This window comes from Pogoniulus pusillus, chromosome 6 (genome assembly GCF_015220805.1).
Source record: "Pogoniulus pusillus isolate bPogPus1 chromosome 6, bPogPus1.pri, whole genome shotgun sequence".
NCBI lineage: Eukaryota > Metazoa > Chordata > Aves > Piciformes > Lybiidae > Pogoniulus > Pogoniulus pusillus.
This window is the reverse complement of record NC_087269.1, coordinates 7079343-7094911: the sequence shown is the minus strand read 5'-3', so window position 1 is coordinate 7094911 and position 15569 is coordinate 7079343. Positions and strand designations below refer to the sequence as shown.

The 15569-nt window shown below is 38.9% G+C and overlaps 1 protein-coding gene across 12 annotated transcripts in view; it reads left to right on the top strand.

The window, feature by feature from the left end:
- ATRNL1 (attractin like 1) overlaps positions 1 to 15569 on the top strand; it is a 624604-nt gene that overhangs the window by 332014 nt on the left and 277021 nt on the right. For 8 of the 12 annotated variants that reach the window (XM_064144312.1, XM_064144310.1, XM_064144319.1 and 5 more), the window contains exon 26: positions 10063 to 10141. The exons of 3 other annotated variants lie outside the window; for them this stretch is intronic. In XM_064144312.1, the coding sequence (XP_064000382.1) occupies positions 10063 to 10141 (79 nt within the window). Of the gene's footprint in view, positions 1 to 10062; positions 10142 to 14460; positions 14508 to 15569 lie in introns of all 12 variants that reach the window. One more of the 12 variants, XM_064144315.1, reaches the window with a different exon arrangement.

Here is a 15569-nt window from a genome sequence, read left to right as displayed (position 1 = left end):
TGAACACCTTCAGGGAGGGAGCATCCACAACCTCCCTGGGCAACTTGTGCCAGTGTCTCACCACCCTCACTGTGAAGAACTTCTTCCTAACATCCAGTTTAAATCTCCCCTCTGCCAGTTTAAACCCATTACTCCTCATCCTGTCATTACAAGGCCTTGTAAATACTCACTCCCCAGCTTTCCTGTAGGCCCCCTTCAGATACTGGAAGGCTACTACAAGGTCTCCTTGAAGCCTTCTGTTCTCCAGGCTGCAGAGCCTCAACTCTTATAGCCTGTCCTCATAGCAGAGCTGCTCCAGCCCTCTGAGCATCTCTGTGGACCTCCTTTGGACTTACTCCAACAGTTTGATGTCCTTCTTGTGTTTGGGGCTCCAGAACTGTACACAATACTCCATGGCCTGTAAGACAATGCTGGAGTAGTAGGCAGTGTCTTTTGTTGTCTGTGGCAGAGACAGATTTCTTAAACCTAGAAACAATATGATGTGTCTTGGCTCCAAGGGGTCAACCAAGATGTATATGCATGACCTTCCCTGCTGCTGCACTACCAGGGACCACATTGCATAGCCTACTCTATTGGTAGACAAGAATACTGTCCTCTAAGTCTTTACACATTTTGATTTGGAGTCGTTGCACTTCATATCAGCAGTCATTAAGAACTTCTAATTATTGAACTATTCCCACTTATAAGAGTGTTTGTAAAACTGTGTGATTCAGAGCAGTTTAATCATCAAAACCAAAAAATTATATTGCTCTCAGTCCTGTCAGACCTACTAATATTATGTTTACTGTGCTTCGTACTGTTGAAATCTTTGGAGCTGCTTGTCATGTCTATATTAGTATACAGGGATGGCTGAACCTAGCACATCATAGTCATAAACACAATGTTCTTGTCAAGTACAATGTGAGAAATCAATTGCTGTGACAATAATTGCTATTCAAAGTCTTGGGTTTAGGGAAATAATTGTTCAGTTATTTTTATTTTAGAATTGTGTTTGCTTTACAACATATCAATTAAAAGGTAGTCTATTTGCCAATAAAACAGAGTAAATAGTGTGGCAGAAAAACAGTACTTAGGAAAACAATATATATGTGTTCTCTTAGGAAACTTCTGCTATGTTAATTTAAAAAATATTAAGTATAAGACTTGTTTTCTTTGCACGTATCTATACTATAAAAATATTGGGTTTTTTGAAGTGAATACTGGGGGGGGGTGTTCGTGGTTTTTTTTTTCATGTTTAAAAATATAATAGTATTAAGAAAAAGCATTATTACACCTAACCATAGGTTGAGTTGGTCTAGAAGGGACCTCAAAGGTCATCTAGTCCATCCTCCTCTGCAGTCAGAAGGGACATCCTCACCTAGATCACTTTGCCCAAAGCCCTGTCGAGCCTCACCTTGAATATCTCCAGACATGGGCCCTCAACTAACTACCTGGGCAATCTGTTCCCATGTTCCTCTACCCTAATGGTAAAGGACTTGTTCCTAACATCCAGTCTAAATTTGCTCTCCTCTAGTTTGAAGCCATTGCCCTTCATCCTATCACTCTAGGCCTTTGTAAAGTTTCTTTCCGTCCTTCTCATAGTCCACCCTTCAGCTACTGGAAGACTGCTTTTAGGTTTCCCTGGAGCCTCCTTGTCTCTGGGCTGAATAACTGGAGCTCTCTTAGCTTGTCCCCATAGCAGAAGTGCTCCAATCCCCTGATCATTTTTGTGGCCACCCTTTGAACCTTCTCCATCATGTCTATGTCCTTGCTGTACTGAGGACTCCAGATCAGGGCTCCAGCATCTATGTTAAGATTGCTGTTCAGTGTATTGGACTTATATGGGCTCTTGGCAAAGAAGGTGGGATCAACTGGCTTGTGGATCTGGAGGGTTGTTTGACTGTTGTCGTACTTGGCACAGCAAGTTCAAGTAATCAAGTTGTAATTGCTTTCATGGCCATCTTCTGTTTACAAAAAAGCACTTGGGAAGAGCATTTTAAGCATGTGGGCAGTTAGTGGAGCAGCTTATGTCTATTATTAAGCAGTGTGAACAAATAAGAGATTATCTCAAGTAAAATGGAGCTAAGGATCTGGCATCTACACTGTGTGCATCTTGACATTTTTTCTCTTTGGCTTGACAGCCTTTTTTGTGTCTGTAGTGTACATTGCATGCTTTCCTGTCCAGCCTCTGTATCATGGGCTCTGAGTTTGCTCCACAGCGTGAGCTGAAGGAAAACAGTGGTGATGGTCAGGGGATGCATTCAAAAAAACACTCAGCATCAACAGTAAGCCAGAAGTGCAGGCACACCCTTAGGAATCTGAGGATGTCTACCACTTCTATTTAAGTGTGAAGACAGTACAACAGGGTGAGTGTGATGCTGCAATCAAGAGCCCACTGGTTTTCTTGTGAGTTGTAAAAACACTCTTGAGAAACTCTGCTGGCACAGCTTCCAGAGTAAGCTTAACTGGGTGTAGTTTGGTGGATTCTGCAAAATGCTCAGCTGTGTGGATCTGCTCTACTGGGTCTCCTGTCACAAATTGAGTGCTCTTCACATTTGCTCAAATGACAATCACATACAATTTTTAATTTTAATAGAATTAAAAGTATACTACATTTACGGCAAAGCTTGAAAATAAAAGTGTTTGCTTTCATCCCATATGGAAATTTATACTGAATTATTATGCAAATGAGTGGCTTAAGTAAAATCATAGAAACAACAATTACTCATGCATCAATGTTTACCTACATTTTTGGACACTTAGATTTCTCTTTGCATGTTAAATAATAAGAAAATGAGGAAAGAAATAGCAAAGGACAGAACATTTTGTTTGGTTCTGTTTGCCTTCCATTTACAATATTAGTCCTTAAACTATTTCCATTTAATTCATGAAATAGTTCCTTTTACACCACTGCAAAAATAATTTCATTTTAATGCAAGTGCTCATTCAATGCAGTAGGTAACTTATAGGCATTAATATATAATGATGGAAAAAGGAATTCAAGACCCTGTCAAAATGCGTTCACAGATCTTAAGGCATAAACTTGTCATCTAGTTCAACCACACTAACCACTATATTTCACAGATTTTTAAATTTTCTTAGCATTTTAACATTTATCCCTGCAATTTGATTTTCTTTAAAGATGATCTACAGGTTTTGTTTAAATTTGCTCATACCAAGCAGGAACATGTGCAGCCCAGGTTCAGGGGTGATCTCGTTGATGTCTACAACTACCTGAAGGGAGGCTGTAGCCAGGTGGGGTTGGTCTCTTCTCCCAGGCAAGCAGCAACAGAACAAGGGGACACAGTCTCAAGTTGTGCTGGGGGAGGTCTAGACTGGATGTTAGGAGGAAGTTCTTGCCTGAGAAAGTGATTGGCATTGGAATGGGCTGCTCAGGGAGGTGGTGGAGTCACCGTTCCTGGAGGTGTTCAAGGAAAGACTGGATGGGTCACTTAGTGTCATGCTCTGGTTGCTTGGCTAGGGCTGGGTGCTAGGTTGGACTGGGTGATCTTGGAGTTTTCTTCAACCTGGTTGATTCTATGATTCTAATTACAGTTCTCAGCCTGCCTCCTACACGCACACATGAAACAATTTCTCAGTTATGCCTCCTTTCATACTGTTGTGGTTTTTAAAGTAGTTAAAGAAAAACTCTGCAGAGGATTGGATAGAAATGCAGAATGCTGTTGAAAGTTTAACTGACAGTGCTACTCACAAGCTACATGCTACACTGCAAAGCATATAAACTACAAAGAAATCCACAGGCCACAGTTTTCCAGAGCCTCCTTAGGCATAAGCATCCACAAACCTCCCTTCAAAAACCAGGCCAATATCCCAGGCCCCCCCATACCTCCCTGCTACTGCCCCCCCAACACCAGGCCAAAATGATGTGGATCAAAGTTAGCTTGCCTAGGCACTAGCAGGCCTCAAAGACAAAAGCACTCCCCTCTCCAAAAAAGAGATAAGGGAGCTGTGTTGGGATCAAAATCCTGATGATGCTTGGGCTGCTGTGGTATTAAGCTTCTGCTAGCATTGCAGTTGTCTGTTAGGGAGGTTTACTTTCATAAGTGTATAAAGTCACAGAATCACTGAGGTTGGAAGGGACTTCCAGAGGTCAAGTCCAACGTCCCCACCAAGGCAAGATCCTCTAGGTTAGTTCACTCAGAAATGCATCCAGGTGGGTTTTGAAAGCCTTCAGAGGAGATGCCACAACCTCTCTGGGCAGCCTGTTCCAGGGCTCTGTCACCCTCACTGTAAAGGATTTTCTTCTTCTGTTGAGGTGAAACCTTCTGTGTTCCAGTTTGTAGCTGTTGCTCCTTGTCTTATTGCCGCTGACCACTGTAAAGAGATTGGCCCCATCCACTTGACACCCACCCCTCAGATATTTGTGTACATTGATGAGATCTCAGTCTTCTCCAGACTAAAAAGTCCCAAGGCTCTCAGTATTTCTCCTTAGGCCAGATGCTCAAGTCCCCCAGTCATCCTTGTGGCTCTCTCTTGGACTCTCTCCAGCAGGTCCCTGTCTCTCCTGAGCTGGGGACCACAAACCTGGATGCAGTATTCTAGCTGTGGTCTCACTAGGACAGAGTGGTGACAGAGAAGAGCTTCCCTAGCCCTGCTGGCCACACTTTTCTTGATGCACTCCAGGATTGTATTGGCTCTCTTGGCCACAAGGACACATTGCTGGACCATGCAGAATTTTCTGTCCACCAGCACTCCAAGGCCTTTCTCTATGGAGCTGCTTTTCAGCAGGGCAGCCCTCAACCTGTCCTGGTACCTGTTGTTATTCCTCAGATGCAGGACCCTGCACTTGTCTTCATTCTGAACCCTGGGCCAGTGTTTCATAAGCCATCTGCATTACAAAGGCATCTGTCTATGTATTTGTATGTCCTTCAACTCTCAAGAAGAGAGTGGGACGTTGTGGACCAAATCTGTGACCATGTGGATGAGTCTGTGTAAGCATATTGAATTGCCATCCAACCATTTTCTGTGTCGTAGATTATCTAGTCATTGAAGCACAAATATTCTTTTTTTTGGTGTTTTTTTTTCAGTGCATCTAACATCATTTCATGGTAAAGAAAATAAATCATAATAATACCTGAATTTAATTCAGATGTGACTGATTCCAGCCATCATTTCTTACCATGCATTTCTGTGATAGATGAATGAGAGCCTTGGTATTTCATTCCCCATGGAAACTTGTACACACTGTAGGCAAGTCACCACTTGGATCTTTTTGAAAGGTGAAATGATTGAGCTTGTTAAATCACTGTCAGTAAAATATTTTTTCCAATGTTTGGGGTTTTCTTTTGGTGATTTTTTTTTTCTTTCTGTTTTCTCCATGCTTCCAACCTTCTTTAAATTAGAATTTAAACAGATTTTCAAGAACAAATCTGATAGTGTCAGTTTTTGGCAATACCCTGCAGAGTGATAGATTCATCTTCCAAGCTGCTGAGTGCATCTGAGTATCTAAGGTTGTTTTAACCCTTTTGTTTCACAAAAAAGGTCAATCATTCACACTAATCTCTACATTATTTGGGCAATTTGTTCAGTCCAAGGGGAATGTGTATCCTTTGTTCTGTAAATGAGGCCTGGATTCCTTGTCCTCATAAATAGAACTTAACAACGATTGTTTGGATAAATGAAGATTGCTGAAATAGGTACAATTGACTGATTATTCTACTGTATAATTTTTTTGCCCTCCTTACTACTACCTACCTTTTTTCACTCTGATTCATGCATGGAGATCTCAGCTATTATATGTCAAATTCTCATAAAAAAATTACTCTATCTGACACTCCAGGAACCTTGAAAACATGTCTAGGAATTTCCTTTTCTGATATTGATCCTCTTTTGATTTTTTTTAGCTGCCAGGGGCCAGGTTTTAATTCATTTATTTTGCACTGCACTAATCTCTCTTTTCCCATACTATTTATGGTTCTGCTTTCTTTTCTTATATCTCTGACACAAGAAGCAGTGAAGAAGTATATTGGGAGGTTGGAGAGCATCCATCTGTACTTGTCCTGCTGTTTTAATGTTTCCCTATGATGTTAATGTCTTTATCATGTCTCTACTCCCTGTTGTTTCAAAACTGAAAAAGAGTTTATTTCTACTACCGTTCCATTCCCACGTCTGAGTTGACTGTACTCTGTTATACCTTTTAATTTTATCTTAGTGTTTCTGAGATGAGGTGCTTTAAGATACAGACTTCCTATAGATTTATGCATTAGCCAATGCTTTCTGGGTTTTTTTCTTCATTCCTTTTCTAATCTCTCTTAACATCCTATTTTCTGTCTTGACTGCCACTAAACCTTCAGTTGATATGTTCGAAGAACTATCTGCAATGACTTAGAGATCATTTTCTCGACTGGTAATTGCTAATTTAGAACCTATCATTGTGTATTTGTAGTTAGGTTGCTGGGTTTTTGTTTTTTTTTTTTTCCTTCACATTGCCTTCAGTTCATAGACACTGAATTTCATTCTCTTATTTTATTGCCAAGTCACTCAATATTCTGAGATCCTTTGCAGTCAGCTTTAATTTTTATTGCCCTAAATAAACCAAGGCTATTATCTCACCACAGCCTGAAACTAGGTTAGTTTGACAAAATCTGTTTTCTGTGTCTTCTCTTCATTAACATGAATTTCCATGTTCTTTTTTAACTCCCTTCTGATTATATCTATTTTTAAAAAATCAAAGTAAAATATAGCATGTTGAAGTAAATGTTTCACCTTTTCAATGCTGCACTTTCAAATTATTTTTATTATGATGTTTGTGTGTTATTATATATATGTGTGTATGTGTTATTATATATACATGTTTCAAAGAGTGTGGTTCTGAAACACTTGTGTTGGGGTTTGACTTTGCATGCAACCTAAACAATGTCATGACTGATAAGAGGAAAGTTCAGTGTGTGATCCAGCTCCATTGCTGTAAAGAGCACAAACACTTTGAAAATTTTCAGAAGGAACTCTCAACTTTTATTCTACTATCTGTAAAGAATGGTTAAAGAGATTAATAAATGTGAAGGGTAATTTTCTAAGGAATGAGATTCAATTCTGGTCATAATGAAAAGCAGGAGGCTCTCTTATTTTCTTGTTTCCAGCTCTCTCAAAAGCCAGTGGCATCCTGGCCTGTATCGGGAACAGTGTGGCCAGTAGGACAAGGGAGGTTATTCTTCCCCTGTGTCAGCCCTGGTCAGGCTACACCTTGAGTCCTGTGTCCAGTTCTGGGCTCCTCAATTCAAGAGGGATGTGGAAAGTGTCTAGAGAAGGGTGACAAAGCTGATGAGAGACCTGGGACTCAAGCCTTATGAGGAGAGGCTGAGGGAGCTGGGGGTGTTTAGCCTGGAAAAGAGGAGGCTCGGAGGTGACTTCATTGCTGTCTACAACTACCTGAAGGGAGGCTGTAGCTAGGTGGGGGTTGGTCTCTTCTCCCAGACAACCAGCAAAAGAACAAGGGGACACAGTCTCAAGTTGTGCTGAGGGAGGCATAGGCAGGATGTTAGGAGGAAGTTCTTCCCAGAGAGAGTGATTGGCATTGGAATGGGCTGCCCAGGGTGGTGGTGGAGTCACCATCCCTGGAGGTGTTCAAGAAAAGCCTGGATGAGGCACTTAGTGCCATGGTCTAGTTGACTGGCTAGGGCTGGGTGCTAGGTTGGACTGGATGATCTTGGAGTTCTCTTCAGCCTGGTTGATTCTGTGATTCATTTTCTAGGAGCTTTGAGTTCATGATTTTAAACAGAGTTGCTGGTGCTTCCCTAATTTATTTCTTTTAGAAGGGTTGTAAAGGAGAAGAGTAAGTGAGATGGCTTATTACTTCATGCACAGCATGCTGATTTATTGCCACGTACCAGTACTTCAGTGTTGTCCCTGAGCATCTGTTGTAGTTCCTACCTAGACAATACAGTATATGCCAGGGATAATATTTTTGGGAAATAGTATTTGTGGGCTTAAAAGATGTTGCTGCAAAAATGGATCTGGTCATCAGTGGGTGGAGTTTTGTTCTGCTTTTCCTAAGCACCAAATAAAATTCCTGTCAATGTGTACTTGCTTTCAGAGGAGCCTGTGGACAGGGAGGCAGCCAAAGAGAAATTTTAAAAAGTGAAATTAGTGCATCAACTGAAGTGATGTTTTCCCCAAAATGGTGAAGCTTCTCTGCCAATTACTTTCATAATGTGCTTTGTGTTGCTTAGATATTCAGTCATAAGAAACTCTTAAGAGAAGCTGTTCTAGTAAGAAATAAAGAGATATTATATATTCAGCAAAGGCTCATGTAGGAAGATGATTTACACTGAGAGTCATTAAAGAGTAAGGTTGATATTTCTCTTCTGAAGTCCCTGAGGTTCTTGAACCAGCACTTGCCCTCTCACATCCTTTTATTACAGATCGTTGACTCTTCTAACAATTTGTTATTGGCAGAGTGATTCTTAGATATGCTAAACTGTTCTGATCCATTGATCAGAACCAATCAAAATTCCAAGTACCTTTTGTTTTTTAAAGGACCTGTGCCAAAACTCAATAAAAGCTGAAGGCTATATTTAAAATGACCCTACAAGGAGAGACAGAGAATATATCTTCTGTTCCATAAAGATCCCCAAGTCCCAAAGATCATTAACAAACTGCTAAAGGAAAAAGCAAGTGGTTTACATTGGCTGTTAAAAGGAAAGTCAAACTTTGCATCCAGAAGCAGGTCCTTTAATTTTTCTCCTCTCAGATTCAGAGCAATCAGCAACACAAACAGTGTTAAGTTTCTAAAATAAAACAAACAAGGGAAAAAATAACACCACCACCCAAACACCTAAGCTGTTAATTTTAATTAAGTATTCAATCCCCAACCTACTTTATATATTTGGTATACCTCAGATATTTAGAATGCTTTTCTTTTTCAAACTTGTCCTCGGTCTGGTAGGATTTCTCCAGGGTGTTCAAAGAAGAAATTGATAGCAATGAATTTTGAAAGCTTGTAGTGAAAAGAGTTTTAAGTGAATGAGATGCTGATAGCAAGCCATATTGATTTGTGTTACTTTAACCGTCAAGGAAAGGTTGTGTTATGGAGAGTGACTTTTGAATAGAGTCAGAGCAATGGTACGTTTTGGTATCAAATACTCAGCTGATTTAGTTACTTGCAGACCAATGAATGATTGGGTGCTTTCATTCCATTACCTTAACAGTGGCATTAAACTACAGCTGCTCTAAACAGCTTTCTAATAGTCTCTATATTATGGATAAATATTGAATGCCATAAGATGTTACTTTGGGAGATGTGTCTTCCAAGTTATAATTTCAGATCTGTTTACAGCATGATACAGGGAAACATTGGTGTGACTGCATGGATAATGATTGTATTTTTCATTTATGCACAGTACTTCTCTGAACTATACTACTTCAGGGAATTCTTGGTACTTCCCACATTAGTAAAAGCATACATTTTGAATCTTTTTGGGAAAACAAAACAAAAAAGAAACTAAATATTATAGGTAGCTAGTTGAATTCAGTAGTTACAAGGTTATATTAATTGAAAACACTGTAAAGGAGATGTGCTAACATGACTGAAAGTTCTTCATGCAGCTTGAAAATCCAGATGCTTTCATAGCAGCTGTTTTCCAGAGTAACACACAATTCGACCAAAAAGAGACTTCTTGTCAGATGCAAATCTCATTCCTCAAATTCGTTGTAGTCCCTGAGTAGGTATCTTTCCTGCATTCCAGGAAATGACTCAGAATTCACAAAGTGAAGTATCAATTGGTCTAATCTTTTGCTACAGTTCAACCTGGTTTTCCATCTCCTAAATGTTGAACATGCAGTGTATATTTATTGAGCTTATTCTGAGTATGTGGAGGATTGTAATGGAGTTTATCTCCAGATGATGGAGTCAGTAGCTTTTTACAGGGACAACCACAACAATCAGAGGTGTGCGTTCTCTTTGGTCTTTGAGCTCGGATAGTTGAACTTTGTCATCTCGCTAGAGTTTAGTCTTCCTCCATGCTTTAATGTATTTCATTACCTTTGATACTCTAAAAGCATGATCTTTTTTCAGACCATTATGCTACAATTATGATTTTTTAATTTTTTTGTTTGTAATTGCAGTTGTTTCTTATCCTTACTGCTGGTAGCCGCTGTCGTTTGGAAAATCAAACAAACCTGTTGGGCTTCTCGACGGAGAGAGGTATCAATAACTTTAAGATTATTGCAGTAGCTTTATCTTTCAGAATAAATTGAGATCTACTTTGTCCACTACACACAATGCAAATATCCCTATAAACTCTCCCCCCTGGACTTTATATATTGGAGAACGAAACTTCTTCTTGCCAACAATTAAAGACATTGCCGCATAAGGCTGTGGAAAGCTACATTTCCTTTTTGGTGGAATATTAAGAGTATTTCAGTTGAAAGGGACTTATAAGAATCATCTAGTCTGACCAATTTGTAGCAGACCAAGTTAAGGCATGTTATGAAGGATATTATCCAAATGCCTTTTAAACACTGACAGGCTTAAGGCGCTGGCCACTCTGTGAAGCCTGTTCCAGTGTTTTACTACTCTGTAAATAATTCCTCCCTAGTGTCAAATCTGAACCTCCTAATGATTCCCACATGTCCTTTCACTGGGTACCTCACTCGCAACTTCGTCTCCTCAGAAAACTGTAGAGATCAATGAGGTGGCCTCTTAGCCTTCTTTTCTCCAAACTAGACAAGCCCAAAATCCTTGGCTGGTCCTTAGAGGACATCCCTTCCTTCCCTAGCTTTCTTGCTTTCCTCTGAATTCATTCAAGGACATTGACATCATTCTTATATTGTAGGGCCCAGAACTGCACAGTACTCAAGGTGAGTCTGCACCAATGCTGAGTACAGAGGTATAATCACATCTTTTGCCTGACTAGTTATGCTCTTCACTGCACCCCAATGGTCTCAGCAGTCTCAAAATAGTAGTGGAAAAACATTGGGAAACTCAGATGATCATAGTGTAACATCTCAAACTTTCGTAGGAAACTGTCTGATGCTGTGACTTAAGCTGTGTTAGCAGTCATTGGAACAGAGTAGGAGGTAACTCCCTGCAGAGATCTTATGGTTTCTTCATTTTTTCTAGTCCATTTTTGTTTGTAATGAAAAAAATATTTTAAAGAAAATTATATCATTTCTAACATTAAAACCATGGCACAACTGGAGCTCTTCAATAAACACCCACACATAAGGTCACCTTATTCTTTTGTTTTAAAGTCATTGTGGGTATGCTGGAAAATCTGGTCCAAACATTTTTTCTTATGTTTGTGGTGGTTTGGGTGTTACTCACACCCCACACTTTGGAAATCACCCAGACTGGACTCAGCTGGCTCTGGAAGTTTGAATGAAGCTTATAGTTACAGCTTAGCACAATAGACAAGCAGATATTTACAGTATATATAGTTAGGTACAGAAATACACAAGGTAAAAGGTGATACAGAAAACACAACACCCCTCCCAGAAACCTGAGTCCCCAGGAGGGGCTCCCAACCGCCATTCCACCTTCTCCCACCCCTCTACCCCAGACATTGCCTTGTGCCCCAAGGAAGAATGGAAGGTCAGCTAGGGGGGTTAGAAAGCAAAGTGGATTAATCGGAGAGATAGAGGGTGAGGTTAGAGAGAAAATGCCCAGAGCAACTCCCTTATCTATGCTTGGATTCTTGTTCTTGGATATCTCAGCAAGCCTATAAGTGAGGTAGACATCACCATTGTTGTTCTTTCACAGCCTGCGATATACTCCTCACCAAAACATTCTAGCTAGCTTCAAACTAGCACATTGTTTAACAAATTATTCAACTTGGATGAGATTAAACTTAGTTCATGTATACTGCTAAGTCTATATAGCATGATTCAGGCCATGCATGCTGATAGTAGTCACATTTCATTTTGTTTGTAATTATTTGTTCTCTCAAATCTTCTAATTCTGGTACTTTTGTTGCTAGCTTAAGCACTTGCTTAATGGTGCTGTAATCTAGATTTTTGAAAGTAATTAATTATTCTATTTTAAAAATATGCTGGCACTATGAATGTATAAACAATTTGGGGAGTGGGGTTTTTTCTTTTTTTTTACTGTAGTTCTCCAGTGAATTTATACATGCTCTGAAAGTGCTGGGTAACTTAGAGATACAATTTTCCTTCACTGAATTGATATTATATGCCCAATTTCAGCTTTGAACTACTGCTACAAAGACAAGTGTATTTTATTGTAGCTATTTTATATAGGGTGTTTTTTAATTCTATGAATATTGTTCAACATATTCTCCCTCTAAGGGCAAGTGTTCATGTATTTGTTATTGCTTGCAAAGTAGAAAGGAAAGTTTCTTTAAACTACAATACTCTCTTCAACTTATTAATTTTCTAGATGTGTATTTTGTCAAAACTTATTAATAGGTCTATGTAAAATTCTTCTGTGATGGAATGCAGCAATTCCTTGATTTAATTTTTTTATGTTGAGAGGGTTGCTTTGTTGAAGAAGAGCTATGAGTGTATGTGATTACAGATCTAGGGGGATCATGTATATTTCCCACTATTACTCCTAGGTGTTTGAAATACAGCACTTTTGATGTAGTCATAGGCATCAGCCTAGAATGAGCACAATCTCATAGACAAAGTTTTTGTAGTTTTCCAAGTTTTCTTTTCCCAATGTCATCAAAAGCATTTCTAAGACTGTATGAATACTCATACAAGCTGACTGGTTAGTCCAGCATAAGCACAAACTGTCTTCTTTGGAAGATCTAAACAGAAAGAAATACTTGGCAAATGGATAACAACTAGAAAGAAATACTTGGCAAATGGATTACAGCTGTCAGAGGTCCATGCTTCAGTTCTAATCCCTGTGTTTCCCTCAATAAATCTAAGGGAACTTAGTTGCTTGTCATTCAGAATTGTTTCTTGTTTGATTTCAAAATTGGGCAAATAGATATTCATGTTTTAAATGAGGTGTGAAAAGATACCCTGAGTGAGGTAGCATTATGAATTGTAATGCCTAAGCAAATCTCCTTTATCTTCAGTCTCCTATTTCACAGCAGCAGCAGTTCATGTCAAATGCAAGGTTTTGATGGTGTTCCACATAGTATTTTCCTTTAATCTAGATCAGAAAACTTGTTTTTACAGATAGTGTTACTTTCTATGGTTTCAGAATGAAGTGTTACAAATAAATTGTACTACTAACATAGAAGTAGGAAGCAATCTAGTGTTGAGAAGGATTCTGAAGTACATGCTTTTAAAGCCCACTAATTTAAGCAGATGAGCTTTCTGTCTCTTCCATCGTGCTTGAAAGATGGGGATATTTGGCATTTTAGATATTACCTTCAGTATAGACACAGACTGCTGTAAGAAGTGAAATGTAACAACACAAAGAAATATGAAAAAGCTTGAAGTTAATAGTTATGCATCTGTTTATTGTTCACCTCAGTCTGTTTTCACTTAGAGGAGGAGAACCTTTCCTATCCAATTTATGAGATCACAGGATGTTAGGAGTTGGAAGGGTGAAGATTCAGAACTTTGTCCTTTTTTTTTTTTTGCCTTCTGACTTTAGTGCTTGGCTAAATCGGGTCATTATTTATTCCAAATCGAATGTAGTGTGGCCTCAATCCAATACAAAGCAAGAGCAAATTGTTTAGATTGTGTAATGGGAATGTCTCGATTTCCCCATAAATTTGGACGCTTTCTCTGCAAGTTTCTTTCCAACTTCATTGCTTGTTGAGGAAGTGCTTGCTTTCCACTGCCCATAACACTGACCAAATCTCAATAAGCAAGTTCATTTCAATGCAGTCTCTGTTATTATATACATTTAAGATACATTAAGTATCAAACTAGATAAATAAATTGTCTTCCAAAAGACTTTAAAGGATGTTCACTAATACTGCATTTAGCATCCCTTTCTCCATATCTATTATTCTTTTAATTTAATTACTTGAAATAATTTTTCCCTAAAGAGAATCTCAGTTTTGGCATGTTCCTTTTTACTAAAATTTGGGTTCTTATCGTCTTCCTACTGAACATTGCTGCCTCTCAACCTACTATTTCTCCAAGGCTTTTTAAATGTCTATATTTATGCTTTAACTCCTGGCTGAGATTTTCTTCTTTTCTGCCTTGTGAGGGAACGAGAAACAGCAGATAGACTCCCCTTCACCTTATACCATTGAAGTTATTCACCTTCTCCATTGAAAGACAATGGGAAATGTCATTCTTTTATTTCATAGTTTCAAAAAGATTAGCGAAACTTTGAGCAGACAAACATGAGCAGCCTCCTGTCTGGCTTCACTTGACACCTTATCCCACCCAACACTCCCATGGATCCATCACATTTTAGAAAAGGTTTTAAGAAAGGCTGAAGTAAGATAGTGAAATATTGCTCATCTGAGAGTGAGCTTTATCCTTGAGAGGATTAATACAGGGGATGATGAAATGACTCCCTAAGCATTATTCCTACCTTACTACCTTCCTTGAGAAACAAACTAGAAGACATTTGGATCATTTTTGCAGGTACCAAACCTCAAATTCCTGCTTGGAGACCTGGATAACTTTTGTAGGTAAGCATGGAAATTCATGCAGGAGTAGACAAAGAGCAAGATATATTTGTTTGTCAAATGAGTTAAAGGAATTCACAAGTATCGCAAACTTTAGAAGCAACAAGGCATTTTTTAGAAGAGCCTTGCATTACATAAATAGATCAGATATGTACTCTAGGTTTTAATCTCTCATCCCTCTTTCCCCTCCAAAGACCAACAAATCTTTCTTCCAGTACTTTTCTTAGTGAAACTTCACCTGTTAGTTCACTGAATGAAAAACAGAGAGCTGTCATCTTCTCCCAAAAGATTTGTTAGGCTTCTTGCATTTTATACCCAGAATTCGCCCAGAAGCCAATCCATGAAGTTACAATCTGACTCTATTTTCCTTCTTTATATATAGATATAAAAAGATCTATCACTTAGATTTACTAAATAAAAAATTTGAAGAGAATATGATTTGTTCTCTCTGTGTGTTTCATATCTGAAGTATTCATTCAATCTTCTGCTGAGAATGAGTACAAGAGAATCTCTTCATAGATCATTTTACTGTAAAGCTTGATAGGTTGCCTGCCAGTTTTGTAGTGGCTCAAAGGTTTTGTCTCATAAACTTCTTCTGACTGAAAGTCACCACACTGCAGATTAAATTTGCATCCGAATGATTTTTTATTAATAGTGTGTTGAACTTTTGCTGACAAGAATACACTGAGGTCACTAACAAATTCCTACTGATGGGATTACAAACAACGCGGCTTGTAGCCAAAGTATTTGAGCAAAGTGCTTGTTCTTCATAAAGTAAAGCAGTTGCTGCTCAGCCTCTGGCTTCTCAAATGCCCTTTCTTCTATACATTCAGCAGATGTTTTAAAGAATTTTTACCTCTAATTCAAAAGCATGCACTCAGTGATGCACATGCAGGCATGTTCTTCCTACTTTTGTGTGCCAATGTGCCTAGTGTCATTTTATCTTTAATTCAAAAGCATGCACTCACTGGTACACATGCAGACATATTCTTCCTCCTCTCACACAGACACACAAAATACTTTTGTTTGCTGTTTTTGTGTTGTTAAATAGGATCATAGATGATT